The following is a 21,814-nucleotide window of genomic DNA, read 5'->3' as shown; positions in this document are numbered from 1 at the left end:
GCAGTTCACAAAAAATGAAACAAAACTGTTCGTCTCACAAATACATGAACATGTAAGAAAAACACATAAGAAACTGAGCTATATATATATATATTATACTTTTAGGCCAGAAATGGCATACTTTGGTGGACCACAATGTTTTTATGTTTGTGTGTTGAAACAGCGCTGTGCATCACACTGTCTCCACCAGCTTGTCTTCTTCCCATACTACACTGGGGTACCATCTCCTCCCCAGGTAATCAACACACATGTACCCAAACTGTGAACATCCCATTTGACAAGTAACACATTTTAAACATCCAGCCATTATGACTGACTGGCATTAATTATCCACACATTTATTAGTGCAGAAATCCACACTATCATAATTATTATAGAGTGGTTTAAGTGGTCAGTGTTGCTAAAGTAGTGTTGCATTTGTGGACTTCCTTTGCTGTGTAAATGAATTCAGTATGCCTTTATGGCAGAGAAAATTGGCAGAGAATAATTCAAGCACTAGTTCTGAAGCTCCTTAGGTTCACATCAATTGACCAACATTAATCTTTGTGCCAAACTTTAAAAACTTTATTTCTTTGTATAATGTCACAGCTGTACTTTACAAAAGTCATTGTGTAAAGAGACGCATGTTCATCAGTATTACTTGAATATTTGCCTTCAAACATGAATCTTTAACTTATTAACACTGTGCAGTTCTCTAGCTCAACATAACATATCATTTTTATTGTACTGTGGCAGGTGGGTGTGGTTTAGAGGGAGTGTTGGGGAGTAAACAAATGAACATGGCACATCTGTATCTCATTTGTAAGTGTGTGTAAGTGTGTGTGGGTGAGTGTGTTGAAGAGCTGAGCTAAACTGAATTGACTAGAGTTGTTGGACTTCCTGTTTGACACTTTCTGGTTTTTGCTCTTGTTTCCTGTGCAGGGACACTTGTTTCCTGTGCTTATGAGAAAGTTGAAGACTTTTCAATATTTTCAAACAAGCAGATCTTCCCCATGTGGCCTTAATGCCGTGTTACTCTTATGTCTTAGACAATATCAGGAGTTTCTTCTACATTTTGGGTTTTGAAGAGAAAAAGAATACAACATGAATTTCATTTTCTCTGGGGGGTTGGGTTTGGGTGGAGGTTCCTATTAACGGACATTTTCACCAATTTTATCTGACCTTTTGTTGTATTTATTTCTTTTTTCCTTAAAAAATCTATTAAATATGGCATTTGGGTATGGTGCCCAAACTTTTGCATAAATATATATAGATATATAGATTGTGGTGGATGAACTTGTGGTCTGAGAGAGAGTGTGTGTATGTGTGTGTGTGTGTGTGTGTGTGTGTGCGTGTGTGTAGATGTGTCTGTGTGCATGCTCCAGGCCACTATTGTAGGCATTACAGTAAAATGGATAAAAGATATCACAAAGTCATGGTCCATGCTCCATGCAGACTCTCCAGTGGTGTCCCACAAGGTTCAGTGTTTGGTTCTCTCCTTTTGTCTCTCTATACTGATTCACTTGGAGAAGACATACAGCTCACATGGGTTCTCTTACCACTGCTATGCTGATGACACTCAATTTATCTTCTCCTTCCTCCCTCCCTCAGATACCACAGCTTCTGTTTGGATCTCAGCATATCTGTTGGACATATTATCATGGATGACAGCTCATCAGCTGAAACTCAATCCCAGCCAAACTGAACTGCTGGTCATCCTAGGTGATTCATCCCCAGCCCAGGATCTTGCAATATCCCTACACAACTTTCTGATCTTCCCTACGGCCACTACTCGCAAACTTGGGGTAACCATTGACAATCAACTGGCCTTCTCCTCACATGTTGCTAATGTGACACACTAACATCAGGTTCTTCTCTACAACATTAGAAACCATCAATTAAAGGCAGTGGGAAGGGAGCTGTATTTATTTATTTGTATTTATTACAGGTAATTGTGTACAGACAGACAGACAGACAGACAGACAGACAGACAGACAGACAGACAGATAGATAGATAGATAGATAGATAGATAGATTTTGCAAATAAGCAACTGCAGATAAATACCAACAAATAAATAAGAAAAAAATAAGTCTATGACAGGTAATATATGCAGAAAGACGCAGAAGCATGACCACACTTTTGCATATATATATATATATATATATATATATATATATATATATATATATATATATTCTTTATATCTGCACTGACTAAAATAGAGTCAGAAATGTTGTTTTGAAGTTTTCTTTGTCGAAGATCTTGAATTCCACTTCGCTCAATGTGGTGAATATATTATTGGCTGATGCAGTAAAAACTTTGTTCTGTGCAAGACTTTTTGTGCACGTCATCAGAAAAACAAACAGACATACAGTATAGACTGTGGTGAATGTCATAACTTGTGTATGCATGTGTGTGTGTGTGTACATGCTCCAGGCTGCTGCTGATGGCATTACAGTGAAATAGATATAAGATATCACAAAATCAAAGACCCCACCTTTAGGCTAAAGTCACCACTACACTTAATACAAATACACTATTCATAATAAACAGATAAAGAGTTCTTATGGTTGTTTAATAGGAGCTTTTAAAATACACTGTGTAAACTAAAGTCAGCGATACTGAAGTCTATGCAGACCAAAAACACCGTACACTTTTTGCAGCACATTTCCAAAGACTAACACACTGGTTTTAAAACTGTTAAAACCCATTATATATTCTCCACTTTTCTTATGATTTCACAAAAAGTACATAGTAATGAAATGCTGTTTAGCATCTACTAGAAGTGCAAATAGTATCAATGTGCAAATGAGCAAGTGCAGATGAATATGTAAATACATGTACAACAAATAAATAAAGCTATGACAGGTAGTATATACAGAAGCTGGTGTGCGAATGAACAGTGGTAAGAAAAAGTATGTGAACCTTTTGGAATTTTATGGTTTTCTGCATAAATTTGTCATAAAATGTGGTCTGATCTTCATCTAAGTCAAGAGTATTGACAAATGTAATTTGCTTAAATAATAACAAAAAAATCTGATCTTTCTTGTTTTTATTGAAAACTCATTCAATATACAAAATGGTAGTGGAAAAAGTAAGTGAACCCTTTGAATTAATAACTGGTTGATCCCCCCTTGGCAGCAATAATTTCAACCAGGCGCTTCCTGTAGCTGTGAATCAGACCTGCACATCATTCAGGGGGAATTTCAAGATTCAAGATTCAAGATTCAAGAAGCTTTTATTGTCATTTCAACCACATACAGCTGGCGCAGTACATAGTGAAATGAAACAACGTTTCTCCAGGACCTGGTGCTACATAAACATACAACAACAAGTTCAATACAAAAACAACAAACAACACCACAGAGCTAGGACAGAAGTTTGTCTTAGCCACGTAAAGTGCACAGTGTGCAGCTAGGTGCAAACAGAGCATAGACAAGACAGTGCAAAAAAGACAATAAATACAATAAAGACAACACAAAAGAACACAGGACACTTAGCGCTGAAAAGAAATAAAAGAACGTGTACTGGAATGTAAGTGAAATAAAATAGATAAAGTGAAATGATGTAAAAAAAAAAAAAATAAATAAAAAAAATATAATAATTAAAAAAAATATTGTGCAAAAATACACAGCAGCGGTTGAGGTAGTGCAAATAGAATAAACATAAATATAACTATAGCAGCGGATGACAGGTAGAGGTAGTGCAGTAAGTAATGAACAGTATAAATTATGTGTGTGTGTGTGTGTGCGTCCACACAGTCAAGAGAGAGTGTGTGTATCTGTGTGTGAGAGAGACAGAGAGTTAATATACAGTTCAGTCCTGAGTGAGAGTGTGTGTGTGTGAGAGAGTGTAGAACAGTTCAGTCCTGAGTGAGAGTGTGTGTGAGAGTGTAGAACAGTTCAGTCCCGGGTGTTGAGGAACCTGATGGCTTGAGGAAAGAAACTGTTACACAGTCTGGTTGTGAGGGCCCGAATGCTCCGGTACCTCTTTCCAGATGGCAGGAGGGTGAAGAGTGTGTGTGAGGGGTGTGTGGGGTCAGCCACAATGCTGTTGGCTTTGCGGATGCAGCGTGCGGTGTAAATGTCTGTGATAGAGGGGACAGAGACTCCGATGATCTTCTCAGCTGTCCTCACTATCCGCTGAAGGGTCTTGCGATCTGAGACGGTGCAGTTCCCAAACCAGGCAGTGATGCAGCTGCTCAGGACGCTCTCGATGGTCCCTCTGTAGAACACAGTCAGGATGGGGGAAGGGAGATGGGCTTTACTCAGCCTCCTCAGGAAGTAGAGGCGCTGTTTTAGCCCATTCTTCCTGGTAGAACTGCTTGAGCTCTGTCATATTCTTTGGACATCTCATATGTGTGTCTCTCATCAAGTCATTCCACAGTATATCTATTGGGGTGAGGTTTGGGCTCTGACTTGGCCCCTCCAAAAGGTGGATTTTGTTTTTTTGAAGCCAACTACCTTTCTTTCATGCAATTTTCTTACAGCTTCAGGAAGTCAGAATACAGAAATAGAGCAACATGGTCTGGACTAGAGGTAAGCATATTTGTACTTCAGAGCACAATGAACGAGTTTATCCACATAAGAGCATTTAAGATTTTACATGACAGAAGGCAGACCTGTAATGATACTATAGTGACATGTCTCTCACAATGTCAATTCATTAATATAATTTGATAACTGAGACTCCTGTGGGTTTCTGCTTTCCTGACTTTTTCACTCTTTACTGTTTATCTGTTATTTTTTTTATGTTCAAGAGAACGTCATTGAGATATGACTTATTAGCAGAAGAGGAACGCAGAAACTCTTTTTCGGGCACAGCTTAATATATATTCTACATATATTAATGTAGAATATTAACAATATTCAGAAACATATAGATAAACAAATTCTACATATTATTCATTAGCATACATGTCTTCATTACAGAGAGATATGAATCTGTAACTTTCAGGACACACTGCCTGAAGCAGGGATCGAACCCAGATCTCCCTGCTAGTTGACATAACCCACATGCATTTTATCAGACCTGTGAGCAGGATAAAATTGCTGCTTTATTAACAGAGCTAAATAAGGCTTACACAGAACATTGGACAAATACCGCATGAGTTACGAAACATAACAATAACATGGAACCTGGAAACACAACGACATCTGACCGAACCACACGAAAAACAAACAAAAAACAGTGACTGAGATAGACACATAGAAAGGGGCTGGTATATATAGGACAAAACATTAGGTTAAATGAGTGTGGCACAACACACATGAGGATTACAGAAACAAAAAGCATGCTATGGTGAATTGCCTGCCAGCTCCCCCTCTGGTGGTCAGACAGGGAACTGTCCCAGTAGCTCCTGACAGAATCAAACAACTGAAACAATGTAAATGAAAACAGCACAACTTTTGAACCATAGCCAATCAGGAAATCAATGACACTGCATACAGTACTAGACAAATCTTAAAATATGAAAGGTACATTATATATGGAAGATTTGATTGCTAGACCAGATGAAGACCCAAGATGTAATTCTGAAATTTCCATTTTCAATTTTGCTTGATAGATATTAATCCTCCCATGTTATGAATATATTTTACCTAGGTAATGTGTTCAAATTTAGATCAGTAAAAAAACTAAATCACATGCCTTTAAATACCTTCATATAAATCATTCTACTTCAGATGTGTGTGACCTTGCTTTGAAGAATCCTGCTTGAATCCGATCTTAATCTAATCTTCTTCACTCCCTACATCATACAGAGAACCTGAACCTTTTTTTTTACTGCAAAAGTAAGGGTGAGCATTTGTCAGTGGGTTTCTGGAAAATAGTATTTGCAAACACAAATATTGTCATTGCGTTTTTATTATAATTACACTTGGCTGAAGATTCCTGTAGCGGTATAAATTGTAAAATTGCATTTATATTTCTGTAGCTAGCTGTAGCATGTCCCTGATTGTGTGAAAGCTCTCACTGAGCAGTTCTCCATGTCAGTCTGTCAAACCTCTTAAGAACATCTCTGGAAAAGATATGAGAAATGCGACCCAGGTATTATTCGAAAGATAACAGTGTTCAGACTGCTGTTAATTTACAGAAAACAACTTTACACATGTACACAATACACATTGTATATATACTTTTATGTCAGAAATGGCCCTCTAGTGGACCACAATGTATTTGTGTTTGTTTGTTGGAACAGCTCTGTCATTTACTGTAAATCAGGGGTCTCCTACATGTCGCTCGCCTGCTTCTCCGTGGGTACATGCTTCATCAAGCAGACTGAAGTAGTTTGTATAAAAGATAAATAAACCACTTGGCCGTTTTTTTTTTTCGGTCTTGCTGAGGCCATCAGGTTCTGTAACAGGGGACTTATAAGTAACAATTTGCTGATAAATAACATGTGAATAAATGAAATCTGACATAAATAACTGATAAATCTAATCAGCAACCCCGTTGTGTTAAATCAATTAACTCGACTCAACTGCTGCTTATGTGAATTAAAATGATTTATTGCAAAATATGACTGATGTTGACATTTTCTTTTAAATTCACACAAAAATAGCTCATTCAGCTGGTTTGGTTTATGGCAATAAGCTATGTAAATAAATGTTACTAATAATATAACACCAGTAACTCTCAGAGGAAAAAAGGTTGGAGATCCCTGCTGTAAATGTACTGTACATATTGCTACAAATATATTAAATGTTTATTGCCATAATAATTTTTCATCATTAAACACTTACTAACGTTTTTATGTCTTACAGTCTGAATAAAAAGAATACTGTATATATATATATATATATATGATGTATTGATTTTATACATTTGAAATGAGAAAGACATACTGTATAATAATAGGAGCATTAAAATAAGTAAAAGAAATCTTAATAAAGAGAACATATTAAACACATCTTAAACATTCTTCCTAAGTGCTGTGTTGTTCTCGTGCTTCAAAGTTCATTTAAGTTTCATCTCTATGTTGGATTCTGCAAAGGGAAGAAAAAATAAACATCACAGAATTTAACACAACCGAGACATTAATAGAGCTCACATTCAATTAAACCAAATATAATTATCAGTGCAATAACCTACGTTTTCAGTTCCATAGTCTGAGATCCTGTAAAAAAAAAAAAAAAAGAAGCATAATATTAGCATATGTACAGAACAAACAGACTTTAAAATATGATTGTTTAAGAAGATACTTACTTGGAGAGGTTTTATTCTTTTTCCATAAACGTACCACCACAACAGCTATCGGAACACCCAGTATTATTGGCAGTGTAACACATAAGCGGATGAGAGACTCGCCATCTGGGTACAAATAATGAAATGTTGGTAGGTAGAAATAGTCTACAGTAACATGCTGGGTTCTTCTGTCTATCCATTTCCAAACACTTAATAAACACGCACATACACACACACACACACACTCACACACACACACAACCCAGTGCAGATTAAACTCACCTGTCGTTATTTCAGCTATTCCAGATCCTTTGTCCTTAGATCCTTTAGGTACACTGACTGTAACATTATTTATGATCTTCCATGTTGCTTTTGCTTTATTATAATGGCGCACTTGTAAAACACAAAGATATTGTCCAGCATCTGACTCTGTTACGTTACTGATCCTGATGTTATGGTTGGTGTTTCTGCCGTCAGTTTGGTTTGAGAGTCTGTGAAGCAGATCTTCTTGCACATTGCATTGACGATTGTACTCTATACCATAAGCGTTTTCAAGATCATAAGAATACACACAGATATTGTTCTTTTCAATGGTCTTGATCCAGTAAACAGAGAAATCCTCATTGTTATATCTTTCTGTAAAGATGAAACTGCAGTTTAAAAGTACATCTTCTCCTTCAGTTAGCTCGACTGAAGATCTCTCCACAGATTTAGTTGTTACTGAAGGAAAAATAGTTTTGCTGATTATTCTGAAAAACAGAATTGTCTTGAGAAAATACAGAAAATGAAAACTTACTCACTGTCTTCATTTGCAGGGGCGACTATGTATGACGTGACAGTGTTGGGAGACGGTTTGAATGGATACAAGAAACCAGAATCCAGAGCAGTGACACATCGAAAAAATCCACTTGATGCTATTAGCGGAAATTTTTCATCAACTTTGTCTGATTCGTTATTTGTACGGAATTCCTGGATATTGTTAAGTCTGAGTGGTTCACCAGGAACACACTTCACTGTGCAATTCACATCAATTATGTTGTCAGACTTTGTGCTTATTTGCCATTTGTTGGTGTTGCAGGACAGTTTTACTTCATTCTCTGTTGTATAAATGAATTCAGTATGTCCTTAGGGAAGAGAGAAATATCTTACTGAGAGGAGTGTTTAGTCATTCAACAATTATTTTGTACCAAAGGTATTTATTAATATCATTACACGGATGTCGCTTGGCCATTCACTGGTGTAACAGATTTTATTCCCTTCATTTAAATACATGGAAAAAAAGAATCTTTCTTAAAGCAGTTGTCAGTTTGTGTATCAGAGATTTATCTTTATTTTTATAGAAATATCTGTATTTTATATTTTTGAACCAATATTAACCAATCACAGATCATTTAATGTTGAAGACAACCATATCTATTAGCAAGTAACCACCTAAGCAGAAAACAATGTCAGAAATGAAAATATCAGATTATTTTCAGGAAGTTCATCAAACTGAACTTTCTGTAGACATGCAGTAATTCAGGCTTCAGCAGTTTAAGTTCATATAAGTAAAATAGCGACAAAAGTATGTGAATCAAAAAAAGGTGCTTAATAGCAGTAATTGAAAAAAAATCCATCGTATTAACAGTGCTTGCATTTTAAGGTTCTGCAATTCAACATGGCTGTATAATTAAGCTGTGAATCTTTCAAGCGGAGACACAAAATTGCATTGTTTAAAATTTCGATATTAAAAAAATATTCAGATTTTTAAAATACAACCTTTAATAATTGACAGGACATTTAGGTGTGTATTATTTCACTTCCACAAATTCAGTGATTCAAATTCACTAAGAAATTCAACGTTGCACAGCCGGGTATCGCAGGAAGAGCAAACGAACATCAATGCATAATCGACACCTGCTGCTTGTTCGCTTCACCAGCAGGAGGTGTAAGTGAGTTTGATGAGATAATAGCAACAGGTAGACCGAGGCTTTCACATCACACTCAGGGATCTGCCAAAATGGACCAAAGGGTAAGTAAACATTATGATTATCTGGGCCTGTATGTTTGTTTGTTTTTTGTTGTGATTTTATTTTCGTTTGATTTATTTGACTAGTAAGGCTGATAAAAACAAATATACACGTAAACGATGCTTTCATGTCTTCATTGGCTTAAGGTACAGTACTAACATCTTGGTCCATTCTGGCAAATCCCCGATTGCTCTTCCTGCGATACCCGGCTGTGCAACATTGAATTTCTTGGCGAATTTGAATCACTGAATTTGTGGAAGTGAAATAACACGCACCGAAATGTCCTGTCAATTATTAAAGGTTGTATTTTAAAAATCTAAATATTTAATATTGAAATTTTAAACAATGAAATCTTGTGTCTCTACTTGAAAAATTCACAGCTTAGTTATGCAGCCATGTTGAATTGCAGATCCTTAAAATGCAAGCACTGTTAATACGATGGGTATTTTTACAGTTACTGCTATTTAGCACCTTTTTTTGCTTCAAATGCTTTTGTCGCTATTTTCCATCCATACAAGTTGTAACATACAGAATAAACAAGTTGTAATAAATCAATGTCATCAGCAAACATTCTCTGATAGAAGAAAAACAAGGCAACTATCATTTGCAGTGATAGTGAATGTCTCATGTATGCTGCTTAAAATTCCACCACCAACAATATCAATATATCATCATGTTAACTTACAATAACATTTATCAATCAAAGGTCACTCACCATGGCTACTACCGAGGAAGAAAACCAGAAGGATGAAACACTGCAAAACCATTCTCACAGTTTTTGCACTGAGCAAAAAATAAAACAAGAATTAATTTTGAAAAAATATTTTTTTTAAATAAAAAAAAAGAACAGAGATGAGTAAACAGTGGAAATGATTCTGCTTTTTTCTTTATGAAAACATACAGAATTAAGCAGCGTACCTCTCAAGGTCATGAACAGAATCCTGGCTCATGCACAAAATGCCTCAAACAATTTGAAGACGTTTTTAAAAAAGTGACAAAAATTACCACACACAGTTTAGAGATTGATGTCACAACTTGTGGGTTTTCTTGTTATTAGACTCTGCTTGGGGTTGGTGGGAAGAGAGAGAGAGAGAGAGAGAGAGAGAGAGAGAAGGAAGTGTTCATATGCTATTTTTGCACATTTACTTAATTGCTGCTGTTGCTTTTTTTTGCACCCATTTTAAACTGCACCAATTGCTGCTATATATAAATGTATATGTGTACAATAATACTCTTTGTTTAAAGTCCTCTTATTTTTGCATCTTGTGCTTTATAACATATACAGAATGTATACTGGTCAACTCTATTTTGTGTATCTGTCCTGTAGTGTTTTGTATTGTCTGTTTGCACTGTCTTTTTATTTTGCATTAGGTTGCAGACGATGCACTTTATGTGGCTAGGACAACTTACATTAGTCCTTAGCTCTGTGTTGTTTTGTGTAGCACCAGGGTCACGTCACTGTGTACTGCGTCAACTATATATGGTTGAAATGAAAATAAAAGCTTCTTGACTTCACACACACACACACACACACAGTCCTGTGCACATCTCTAGCTGAGCTGTTTTTTGCAAAAAGAGTGGTATACAGTATGTGAAAAACTGGTGGAGAGCATGGAGACAAAATGCATACAAATCGGGGTTACTCCACCAAATACTGATTTCTTAATGTTATTTAGCCAAAGCATTAACACAATTTGTTTACAAATTACTTGCATTTAGTTTTATTTGATTTATTAAAGCTCTGCGAATACTGCATGATCTTGGGTTATTTTGATGTGTTGTCATTTCCTATAAATATACACTCTAAATTACAATAGTTATAATTTGAATTTAGGAGAAATATTGTCAGCAGTTCACAAAAAATGAAACAAAACTGTTCGTCTCACAAATACATGAACATGTAAGAAAAACACATAAGAAACTGAGCTATATATATATATATATGTATATTATACTTTTAGGCCAGAAATGGCATACTCTGGTGGACCACAATGTTTTTATGTTTGTGTGTTGAAACAGCGCTGTGCATCACACTGTCTCCACCAGCTTGTCTTCTTCCCATACTACACTGGGGTACCATCTCCTCCCCAGGTAATCAACACACATGTACCCAAACTGTGAACATCCCATTTGACAAGTAACACATTTTAAACATCCAGCCATTATGACTGACTGGCATTAATTATCCACACATTTATTAGTGCAGAAATCCACACTATCATAATTATTATAGAGTGGTTTAAGTGGTCAGTGTTGCTAAAGTAGTGTTGCATTTGTGGACTTCCTTTGCTGTGTAAATGAATTCAGTATGCCTTTATGGCAGAGAAAATTGGCAGAGAATAATTCAAGCACTAGTTCTGAAGCTCCTTAGGTTCACATCAATTGACCAACATTAATCTTTGTGCCAAACTTTAAAAACTTTATTTCTTTGTATAATGTCACAGCTGTACTTTACAAAAGTCATTGTGTAAAGAGACGCATGTTCATCAGTATTACTTGAATATTTGCCTTCAAACATGAATCTTTAACTTATTAACACTGTGCAGTTCTCTAGCTCAACATAACATATCATTTTTATTGTACTGTGGCAGGTGGGTGTGGTTTAGAGGGAGTGTTGGGGAGTAAACAAATGAACATGGCACATCTGTATCTCATTTGTAAGTGTGTGTAAGTGTGTGTGGGTGAGTGTGTTGAAGAGCTGAGCTAAACTGAATTGACTAGAGTTGTTGGACTTCCTGTTTGACACTTTCTGGTTTTTGCTCTTGTTTCCTGTGCAGGGACACTTGTTTCCTGTGCTTATGAGAAAGTTGAAGACTTTTCAATATTTTCAAACAAGCAGATCTTCCCCATGTGGCCTTAATGCCGTGTTACTCTTATGTCTTAGACAATATCAGGAGTTTCTTCTACATTTTGGGTTTTGAAGAGAAAAAGAATACAACATGAATTTCATTTTCTCTGGGGGGTTGGGTTTGGGTGGAGGTTCCTATTAACGGACATTTTCACCAATTTTATCTGACCTTTTGTTGTATTTATTTCTTTTTTCCTTAAAAAATCTATTAAATATGGCATTTGGGTATGGTGCCCAAACTTTTGCATAAATATATATAGATATATAGATTGTGGTGGATGAACTTGTGGTCTGAGAGAGAGTGTGTGTATGTGTGTGTGTGTGTGTGTGTGTGTGTGTGCGTGTGTGTAGATGTGTCTGTGTGCATGCTCCAGGCCACTATTGTAGGCATTACAGTAAAATGGATAAAAGATATCACAAAGTCATGGTCCATGCTCCATGCAGACTCTCCAGTGGTGTCCCACAAGGTTCAGTGTTTGGTTCTCTCCTTTTGTCTCTCTATACTGATTCACTTGGAGAAGACATACAGCTCACATGGGTTCTCTTACCACTGCTATGCTGATGACACTCAATTTATCTTCTCCTTCCTCCCTCCCTCAGATACCACAGCTTCTGTTTGGATCTCAGCATATCTGTTGGACATATTATCATGGATGACAGCTCATCAGCTGAAACTCAATCCCAGCCAAACTGAACTGCTGGTCATCCTAGGTGATTCATCCCCAGCCCAGGATCTTGCAATATCCCTACACAACTTTCTGATCTTCCCTACGGCCACTACTCGCAAACTTGGGGTAACCATTGACAATCAACTGGCCTTCTCCTCACATGTTGCTAATGTGACACACTAACATCAGGTTCTTCTCTACAACATTAGAAACCATCAATTAAAGGCAGTGGGAAGGGAGCTGTATTTATTTATTTGTATTTATTACAGGTAATTGTGTACAGACAGACAGACAGACAGACAGACAGACAGACAGACAGACAGACAGATAGATAGATAGATAGATAGATAGATAGATAGATAGATAGATAGATAGATAGATAGATTTTGCAAATAAGCAACTGCAGATAAATACCAACAAATAAATAAGAAATAAATAAGTCTATGACAGGTAATATATGCAGAAAGATGCAGAAGCATGACCACACTTTTGCATATATATATATATATATATATATATATATTCTTTATATCTGCACTGACTAAAATAGAGTCAGAAATGTTGTTTTGAAGTTTTCTTTGTCGAAGATCTTGAATTCCACTTCGCTCAATGTGGTGAATATATTATTGGCTGATGCAGTAAAAACTTTGTTCTGTGCAAGACTTTTTGTGCACGTCATCAGAAAAACAAACAGACATACAGTATAGACTGTGGTGAATGTCATAACTTGTGTATGCATGTGTGTGTGTGTGTACATGCTCCAGGCTGCTGCTGATGGCATTACAGTGAAATAGATATAAGATATCACAAAATCAAAGACCCCACCTTTAGGCTAAAGTCACCACTACACTTAATACAAATACACTATTCATAATAAACAGATAAAGAGTTCTTATGGTTGTTTAATAGGAGCTTTTAAAATACACTGTGTAAACTAAAGTCAGCGATACTGAAGTCTATGCAGACCAAAAACACCGTACACTTTTTGCAGCACATTTCCAAAGACTAACACACTGGTTTTAAAACTGTTAAAACCCATTATATATTCTCCACTTTTCTTATGATTTCACAAAAAGTACATAGTAATGAAATGCTGTTTAGCATCTACTAGAAGTGCAAATAGTATCAATGTGCAAATGAGCAAGTGCAGATGAATATGTAAATACATGTACAACAAATAAATAAAGCTATGACAGGTAGTATATACAGAAGCTGGTGTGCGAATGAACAGTGGTAAGAAAAAGTATGTGAACCTTTTGGAATTTTATGGTTTTCTGCATAAATTTGTCATAAAATGTGGTCTGATCTTCATCTAAGTCAAGAGTATTGACAAATGTAATGTGCTTAAATAATAACAAAAAAATCTGATCTTTCTTGTTTTTATTGAAAACTCATTCAATATACAAAATGGTAGTGGAAAAAGTAAGTGAACCCTTTGAATTAATAACTGGTTGATCCCCCCTTGGCAGCAATAATTTCAACCAGGCGCTTCCTGTAGCTGTGAATCAGACCTGCACATCATTCAGGGGGAATTTCAAGATTCAAGATTCAAGATTCAAGAAGCTTTTATTGTCATTTCAACCACATACAGCTGGCGCAGTACATAGTGAAATGAAACAACGTTTCTCCAGGACCTGGTGCTACATAAACATACAACAACAAGTTCAATACAAAAACAACAAACAACACCACAGAGCTAGGACAGAAGTTTGTCTTAGCCACGTAAAGTGCACAGTGTGCAGCTAGGTGCAAACAGAGCATAGACAAGACAGTGCAAAAAAGACAATAAATACAATAAAGACAACACAAAAGAACACAGGACACTTAGCGCTGAAAAGAAATAAAAGAACGTGTACTGGAATGTAAGTGAAATAAAATAGATAAAGTGAAATGATGTAAAAAAAAATAAAAAATATTAAAAAAATATAATAATTAAAAAAAATATTGTGCAAAAATACACAGCAGCGGTTGAGGTAGTGCAAATAGAATAAACATAAATATAACTATAGCAGCGGATGACAGGTAGAGGTAGTGCAGTAAGTAATGAACAGTATAAATTATGTGTGTGTGTGTGTGCGTCCACACAGTCAAGAGAGAGTGTGTGTATCTGTGTGTGAGAGAGACAGAGAGTTAATATACAGTTCAGTCCTGAGTGAGAGTGTGTGTGTGTGAGAGAGTGTAGAACAGTTCAGTCCTGAGTGAGAGTGTGTGTGAGAGTGTAGAACAGTTCAGTCCCGGGTGTTGAGGAGCCTAATGGCTTGAGGAAAGAAACTGTTACACAGTCTGGTTGTGAGGGCCCGAATGCTCCGGTACCTCTTTCCAGATGGCAGGAGGGTGAAGATTGTGTGTGAGGGGTGTGTGGGGTCAGCCACAATGCTGTTGGCTTTGCGGATGCAGCGTGCGGTGTAAATGTCTGTGATAGAGGGGACAGAGACTCCGATGATCTTCTCAGCTGTCCTCACTATCCGCTGAAGGGTCTTGCGATCTGAGACGGTGCAGTTCCCAAACCAGGCAGTGATGCAGCTGCTCAGGACACTCTCGATGGTCCCTCTGTAGAACACAGTCAGGATGGGGGAAGGGAGATGGGCTTTACTCAGCCTCCTCAGGAAGTAGAGGCGCTGTTTTAGCCCATTCTTCCTGGTAGAACTGCTTGAGCTCTGTCATATTCTTTGGACATCTCATATGTGTGTCTCTCATCAAGTCATTCCACAGTATATCTATTGGGGTGAGGTTTGGGCTCTGACTTGGCCCCTCCAAAAGGTGGATTTTGTTTTTTTGAAGCCAACTACCTTTCTTTCATGCAATTTTCTTACAGCTTCAGGAAGTCAGAATACAGAAATAGAGCAACATGGTCTGGACTAGAGGTAAGCATATTTGTACTTCAGAGCACAATGAACGAGTTTATCCACATGAGAGCATTTAAGATTTTACATGACAGAAGGCAGACCTGTAATGATACTATAGTGACATGTCTCTCACAATGTCAATTCATTAATATAATTTGATAACTGAGACTCCTGTGGGTTTCTGCTTTCCTGACTTTTTCACTCTTTACTGTTTATCTGTTATTTTTTTTATGTTCAAGAGAACGTCATTGAGATATGACTTATTAGCAGAAGAGGAACGCAGAAACTCTTTTTCGGGCACAGCTTAATATATATTCTACATATATTAATGTAGAATATTAACAATATTCAGAAACATATAGATAAACAAATTCTACATATTATTCATTAGCATACATGTCTTCATTACAGAGAGATATGAATCTGTAACTTTCAGGACACACTGCCTGAAGCAGGGATCGAACCCAGATCTCCCTGCTAGTTGACATAACCCACATGCATTTTATCAGACCTGTGAGAGGATAAAATTGCTGCTTTATTAACAGAGCTAAATAAGGCTTACACAGAACATTGGACAAATACCGCATGAGTTACGAAACATAACAATAACATGGAACCTGGAAACACAACGACATCTGACCGAACCACATGAAAAACAAACAAAAAACAGTGACTGAGATAGACACATACAAAAGGGTTGGTATATATAGGACAAAACATTAGGTTAAATGAGGAACAGGTGACCGGGGAAAAGAGGAACAATAGGAAGGATGTGGCACAACACACATGAGGATTACAGAAACAAAAAGCATGCTATGGTGAATTGCCTGCCAGCTCCCCCTCTGGTGGTCAGACAGGGAACTGTCCCAGTAGCTCTTGACAGAATCAAACAACTGAAACAATGTAAATGAAAACAGCACAACTTTTGAACCATAGCCAATCAGGAAATCAATGACACTGCATACAGTACTAGACAAATCTTAAAATATGAAAGGTACATTATATATGGAAGATTTGATTGCTAGACCAGATGAAGACCCAAGATGTAATTCTGAAATTTCCATTTTCAATTTTGCTTGATAGATATTAATCCTCCCATGTTATGTAAATATATTTTACCTAGGTAATGTGTTCAAATTTAGATCAGTAAAAAAACTAAATCACATGCCTTTAAATACCTTCATATAAATCATTCTACTTCAGATGTGTGTGACCTTGCTTTGAAGAATCCTGCTTGAATCCGATCTTAATCTAATCTTCTTCACTCCCTACATCATACAGAGAACCTGAACCTTTTTTTTTACTGCAAAAGTAAGGGTGAGCATTTGTCAGTGGGTTTCTGGAAAATAGTATTTGCAAACACAAATATTGTCATTGCGTTTTTATTATAATTACACTTGGCTGAAGATTCCTGTAGCGGTATAAATTGTAAAATTGCATTTATATTTCTGTAGCTAGCTGTAGCATGTCCCTGATTGTGTGAAAGCTCTCACTGAGCAGTTCTCCATGTCAGTCTGTCAAACCTCTTAAGAACATCTCTGGAAAAGATATGAGAAATGCGACCCAGGTATTATTCGAAAGATAACAGTGTTCAGACTGCTGTTAATTTACAGAAAACAACTTTACACATGTACACAATACACATTGTATATATACTTTTATGTCAGAAATGGCCCTCTAGTGGACCACAATGTATTTGTGTTTGTTTGTTGGAACAGCTCTGTCATTTACTGTAAATCAGGGGTCTCCTACATGTCGCTCGCCTGCTTCTCCGTGGGTACATGCTTCATCAAGCAGACTGAAGTAGTTTGTATAAAAGATAAATAAACCACTTGGCCGTTTTTTTTTTTCGGTCTTGCTGAGGCCATCAGGTTCTGTAACAGGGGACTTATAAGTAACAGTTTGCTGATAAATAACATGTGAATAAATGAAATCTGACATAAATAACTGATAAATCTAATCAGCAACCCCGTTGTGTTAAATCAATTAACTCGACTCAACTGCTGCTTATGTGAATTAAAATGATTTATTATTCCTAAGTGCTGTGTTGTTCTCGTGCTTCAAAGTTCATTTAAGTTTCATCTCTATGTTGGATTCTGCAAAGGGAAGAAAAAATAAACATCACAGAATTTAACACAACCGAGACATTAATAGAGCTCACATTCAATTAAACCAAATATAATTATCAGTGCAATAACCTACGTTTGCAGTTCCATAGTCTGAGATCCTGTAAAAAAAAAAGAAGAAGCATAATATTAGCATATGTACAGAACAAACAGACTTTAAAATATGATTGTTTAAGAAGATACTTACTTGGAGAGGTTTTATTCTTTTTCCATAAACGTACCACCACAACAGCTATCGGAACACCCAGTATTATTGGCAGTGTAACACATAAGCGGATGAGAGACGCGACATCTAGGTACAAATAATGAAATGTTGGTAGGTAGAAATAGTCTACAGTAACATGCTGGGTTCTTCTGTCTATCCATTTCCAAACACTTAATAAACACGCACATACACACACACACACACACTCACACACACACACAACCCAGTGCAGATTAAACTCACCTGTCATTATTTCAGCTATTTCAGATACTTTGTCCTCAGATCCTTTAGGTACACTGACTGTAACATTATTTATGATCTTCCATGTTGCTTTTGCTTTATTATAATGGCGCATTTGTACAGCACAAAGATATTGTCCAGCATCTGACTCTGTTACGTTACTGATCCTGATGTTATGGTTGGTGTTTCTGCCGTCAGTTTGGTTTGAGAGTCTGTGAAGCAGATCTTCTTGCACATTGCATTGACGATTGTACTCTATACCATAAGCGTCTTCAAGATCATAAGAATACACACAGATACTGTTCTTTTCAATGGTCTTGATCCAGTAAACAGAGAAATCCTCATTGTTATATCTTTCTGTAAAGATGAAACTGCAGTTTAAAAGTACATCTTCTCCTTCAGTTAGCTCGACTGAAGATCTCTCCACAGACTTGGTTGTTACTGAAGGAAAAATAGTTTTGCTGATTATTCTGAAAAACAGAATTGTCTTGAGAAAATACAGAAAATGAAAACTTACTCACTGGATTCATTTGCAGGGGCGACTATGTATGACGTGACAGTGTTGGGAGACGGTTTGAACGGATACAAGAAACCAGAATCCAGAGCAGTGACACATCGAAAAAATCCACTTGATGCTATTAGCGGAAATTTTTCATCAACTTTGTCTGATTCGTTATTTGTACGGAATTCCTGGATATTGTTAAGTCTGAGTGGTTCACCAGGAACACACTTCACTGTGCAATTCACATCAATTATGTTGTCAGACTTTGTGCTTATTTGCCATTTGTTGGTGTTGCAGGACAGTTTTACTTCATTCTCTGTTGTATAAATGAATTCAGTATGTCCTTAGGGAAGAGAGAAATATCTTACTGAGAGGAGTGTTTAGTCATTCAACAATTATTTTGTACCAAAGGTATTTATTAATATCATTACACGGATGTCGCTTGGCCATTCACTGGTGTAACAGATTTTATTCCCTTCATTTAAATACATGGAAAAAAAGAATCTTTCTTAAAGCAGTTGTCAGTTTGTGTATCAGAGATTTATCTTTATTTTTATAGAAATATCTGTATTTTATATTTTTGAACCAATATTAACCAATCACAGATCATTTAATGTTGAAGACAACCATATCTATTAGCAAGTAACCACCTAAGCAGAAAACAATGTCAGAAATGAAAATATCAGATTATTTTCAGGAAGTTCATCAAACTGAACTTTCTGTAGACATGCAGTAATTCAGGCTTCAGCAGTTTAAGTTCATATAAGTAAAATAGCGACAAAAGTATGTGAATCAAAAAAAGGTGCTTAATAGCAGTAATTGAAAAAAAATCCATCGTATTAACAGTGCTTGCATTTTAAGGTTCTGCAATTCAACATGGCTGTATAATTAAGCTGTGAATCTTTCAAGCGGAGACACAAAATTGCATTGTTTAAAATTTCGATATTAAAAAAATATTCAGATTTTTAAAATACAACCTTTAATAATTGACAGGACATTTAGGTGTGTATTATTTCACTTCCACAAATTCAGTGATTCAAATTCACTAAGAAATTCAACGTTGCACAGCCGGGTATCGCAGGAAGAGCAAACGAACATCAATGCATAATCGACACCTGCTGCTTGTTCGCTTCACCAGCAGGAGGTGTAAGTGAGTTTGATGAGATAATAGCAACAGGTAGACCGAGGCTTTCACATCACACTCAGGGATCTGCCAAAATGGACCAAAGGGTAAGTAAACATTATGATTATCTGGGCCTGTATGTTTGTTTGTTTTTTGTTGTGATTTTATTTTCGTTTGATTTATTTGACTAGTAAGGCTGATAAAAACAAATATACACGTAAACGATGCTTTCATGTCTTCATTGGCTTAAGGTACAGTACTAACATCTTGGTCCATTCTGGCAAATCCCCGATTGCTCTTCCTGCGATACCCGGCTGTGCAACATTGAATTTCTTGGCAAATTTGAATCACTGAATTTGTGGAAGTGAAATAACACGCACCGAAATGTCCTGTCAATTATTAAAGGTTGTATTTTAAAAATCTAAATATTTAATATTGAAATTTTAAACAATGAAATCTTGTGTCTCTACTTGAAAAATTCACAGCTTAGTTATGCAGCCATGTTGAATTGCAGATCCTTAAAATGCAAGCACTGTTAATACGATGGGTATTTTTACAGTTACTGCTATTTAGCACCTTTTTTTGCTCCAAATGCTTTTGTCGCTATTTTCCATCCATACAAGTTGTAACATACAGAATAAACAAGTTGTAATAAATCAATGTCATCAGCAAACATTCTCTGATAGAAGAAAAACAAGGCAACTATCATTTGCAGTGATAGTGAATGTCTCATGTATGCTGCTTAAAATTCCACCACCAACAATATCAATATATCATCATGTTAACTTACAATAACATTTATCAATCAAAGGTCACTCACCATGGCTACTACCGAGGAAGAAAACCAGAAGGATGAAACACTGCAAAACCATTCTCACAGTTTTTGCACTGAGCAAAAAAAAAAAAACAAGAATTAATTTTTGAAAGAAATATATATATGTATATATATATATATATATATATATATATATATATATATATATATATATTAAAGGACAGAGATGAGTAAACAGTGGAAATGATTCTGCTTTTTTCTTTATGAAAACATACAGAATTAAGCAGCGTACCTCTCAAGGTCATGAACAGAATCCTGGCTCATGCACTAAATGCCTCAAACAATTTGAAAGATGTTTTTAAAAAGTGACAAAAATTACCACACACAGTTTAGAGATTGATGTCACAACTTGTGGGTTTTCTTGTTATTAGACACATAAACTCTGCTTGGGGGTGGGGGGAAGAGAGAGAGAGAGAGAGAGAGAGAGAGAGAGAGAGAGAGAGAGAAGGAAGCGATTTCACAAGTGTTTAATTGCTTTGAGTGAAACATTGTAACACTACATGTTTGTCTGACTGCACACACACACACACACACACACACACACACAATTGTTTGAACTAAACTGTTCCGAACTCAAACTCAAACACACTCAAACACTCAATTCAGTATTCATTCATGTCTATAACTCCACCCATATTATAACTGTTCACATGTTTTTTGCACATTTACTTAATTGCTGCTGTTGCTTTTTTTTGCACCCATTTTAAACTGCACCAATTGCTGCTATACATAAATGTATATGTGTACAATAATACTCTTTGTTTAAAGTCCTCTTATTTTTGCATCTTGTGCTTTATAACATATACAGAATGTATACTGGTCAACTCTATTTTGTGTATCTGTCCTGTAGTGTTTTGTATTGTCTGTTTGCACTGTCTTTTTATTTTGCATTAGGTTGCAGACGATGCACTTTATGTGGCTAGGACAACTTACATTAGTCCTTAGCTCTGTGTTGTTTTGTGTAGCACCAGGGTCACGTCACTGTGTACTGCGTCAACTATATATGGTTGAAATGAAAATAAAAGCTTCTTGACTTCACACACACACACACACACACACACAGACCTGTGTGCATCTCGAGCTGAGATCATTTGACTCAAGTAACAAAGCAGGGATTTTGCAGGGATCCACTTGTTCCTATTAACAGACATTTTCACCAATTTTGTCTGAACTTTTGTTGTATTTATTTCTTTTTCCTTAAAAAATCTATTAAATATGGCATTTGGCTATGGTGCCCAAACTTTTGC

The 21,814-nt window shown here is 36.3% G+C and overlaps 2 protein-coding genes across 2 annotated transcripts; both read right to left on the bottom strand.

Annotated features, from left to right (window-relative positions):
• Positions 1-6,471: 6,471 nt before the first annotated feature.
• LOC131347674 (uncharacterized) lies at positions 6,472-10,217 on the bottom strand. Its single transcript, XM_058381967.1, has 7 exons — positions 10,093-10,217; positions 9,890-9,957; positions 7,966-8,289; positions 7,448-7,885; positions 7,187-7,291; positions 7,073-7,097; positions 6,472-6,966 (listed from the first exon to the last, which is right to left on the bottom strand). The coding sequence occupies exons 1-7, from the start codon at positions 10,122-10,124 to the stop codon at positions 6,942-6,944; spliced, it is 1,017 nt and encodes a 338-aa protein (XP_058237950.1). The 5' UTR covers positions 10,125-10,217; the 3' UTR covers positions 6,472-6,941.
• A 6,435-nt stretch (positions 10,218-16,652) lies between these two features.
• LOC131347675 (uncharacterized) lies at positions 16,653-20,828 on the bottom strand. The gene is made up of 7 exons (XM_058381968.1): positions 20,800-20,828; positions 20,553-20,620; positions 18,629-18,952; positions 18,111-18,548; positions 17,850-17,954; positions 17,739-17,763; positions 16,653-17,632 (listed from the first exon to the last, which is right to left on the bottom strand). Exons 2-7 carry the CDS (start codon positions 20,602-20,604, stop codon positions 17,608-17,610), a joined length of 969 nt encoding a protein of 322 aa, XP_058237951.1. The 5' UTR covers positions 20,605-20,620; positions 20,800-20,828; the 3' UTR covers positions 16,653-17,607.
• Between the last annotated feature and the right edge of the window lie 986 nt (positions 20,829-21,814).

Source organism: Hemibagrus wyckioides, linkage group LG27 (assembly GCF_019097595.1).
Source record: "Hemibagrus wyckioides isolate EC202008001 linkage group LG27, SWU_Hwy_1.0, whole genome shotgun sequence".
In the NCBI taxonomy this organism is placed as follows: Eukaryota; Metazoa; Chordata; class Actinopteri; order Siluriformes; family Bagridae; genus Hemibagrus; species Hemibagrus wyckioides.
This window is presented reverse-complemented; position numbering and strand designations above follow the sequence as displayed.

Coding starts and splice junctions, on each gene's coding strand:
- LOC131347674 (XM_058381967.1), bottom strand. CDS start 10,124: ATGAGCCAGGATTCTGTTCATGACCTTGAGAG. Junction 9,958..10,092: donor TCTGTTCATGACCTTGAGAG/GTACGCTGCTTA, acceptor TTTTTTGCTCAG/TGCAAAAACTGTGAGAATGG. Junction 7,886..7,965: donor CGCCCCTGCAAATGAAGACA/GTGAGTAAGTTT, acceptor TTTTTCCTTCAG/TAACAACTAAATCTGTGGAG.
- LOC131347675 (XM_058381968.1), bottom strand. CDS start 20,604: ATGGTTTTGCAGTGTTTCATCCTTCTGGTTTTCTTCCTCGGTAGTAGC. Junction 18,953..20,552: donor CTTCCTCGGTAGTAGCCATG/GTGAGTGACCTT, acceptor CTCTTCCCTAAG/GACATACTGAATTCATTTAT. Junction 18,549..18,628: donor CGCCCCTGCAAATGAATCCA/GTGAGTAAGTTT, acceptor TTTTTCCTTCAG/TAACAACCAAGTCTGTGGAG.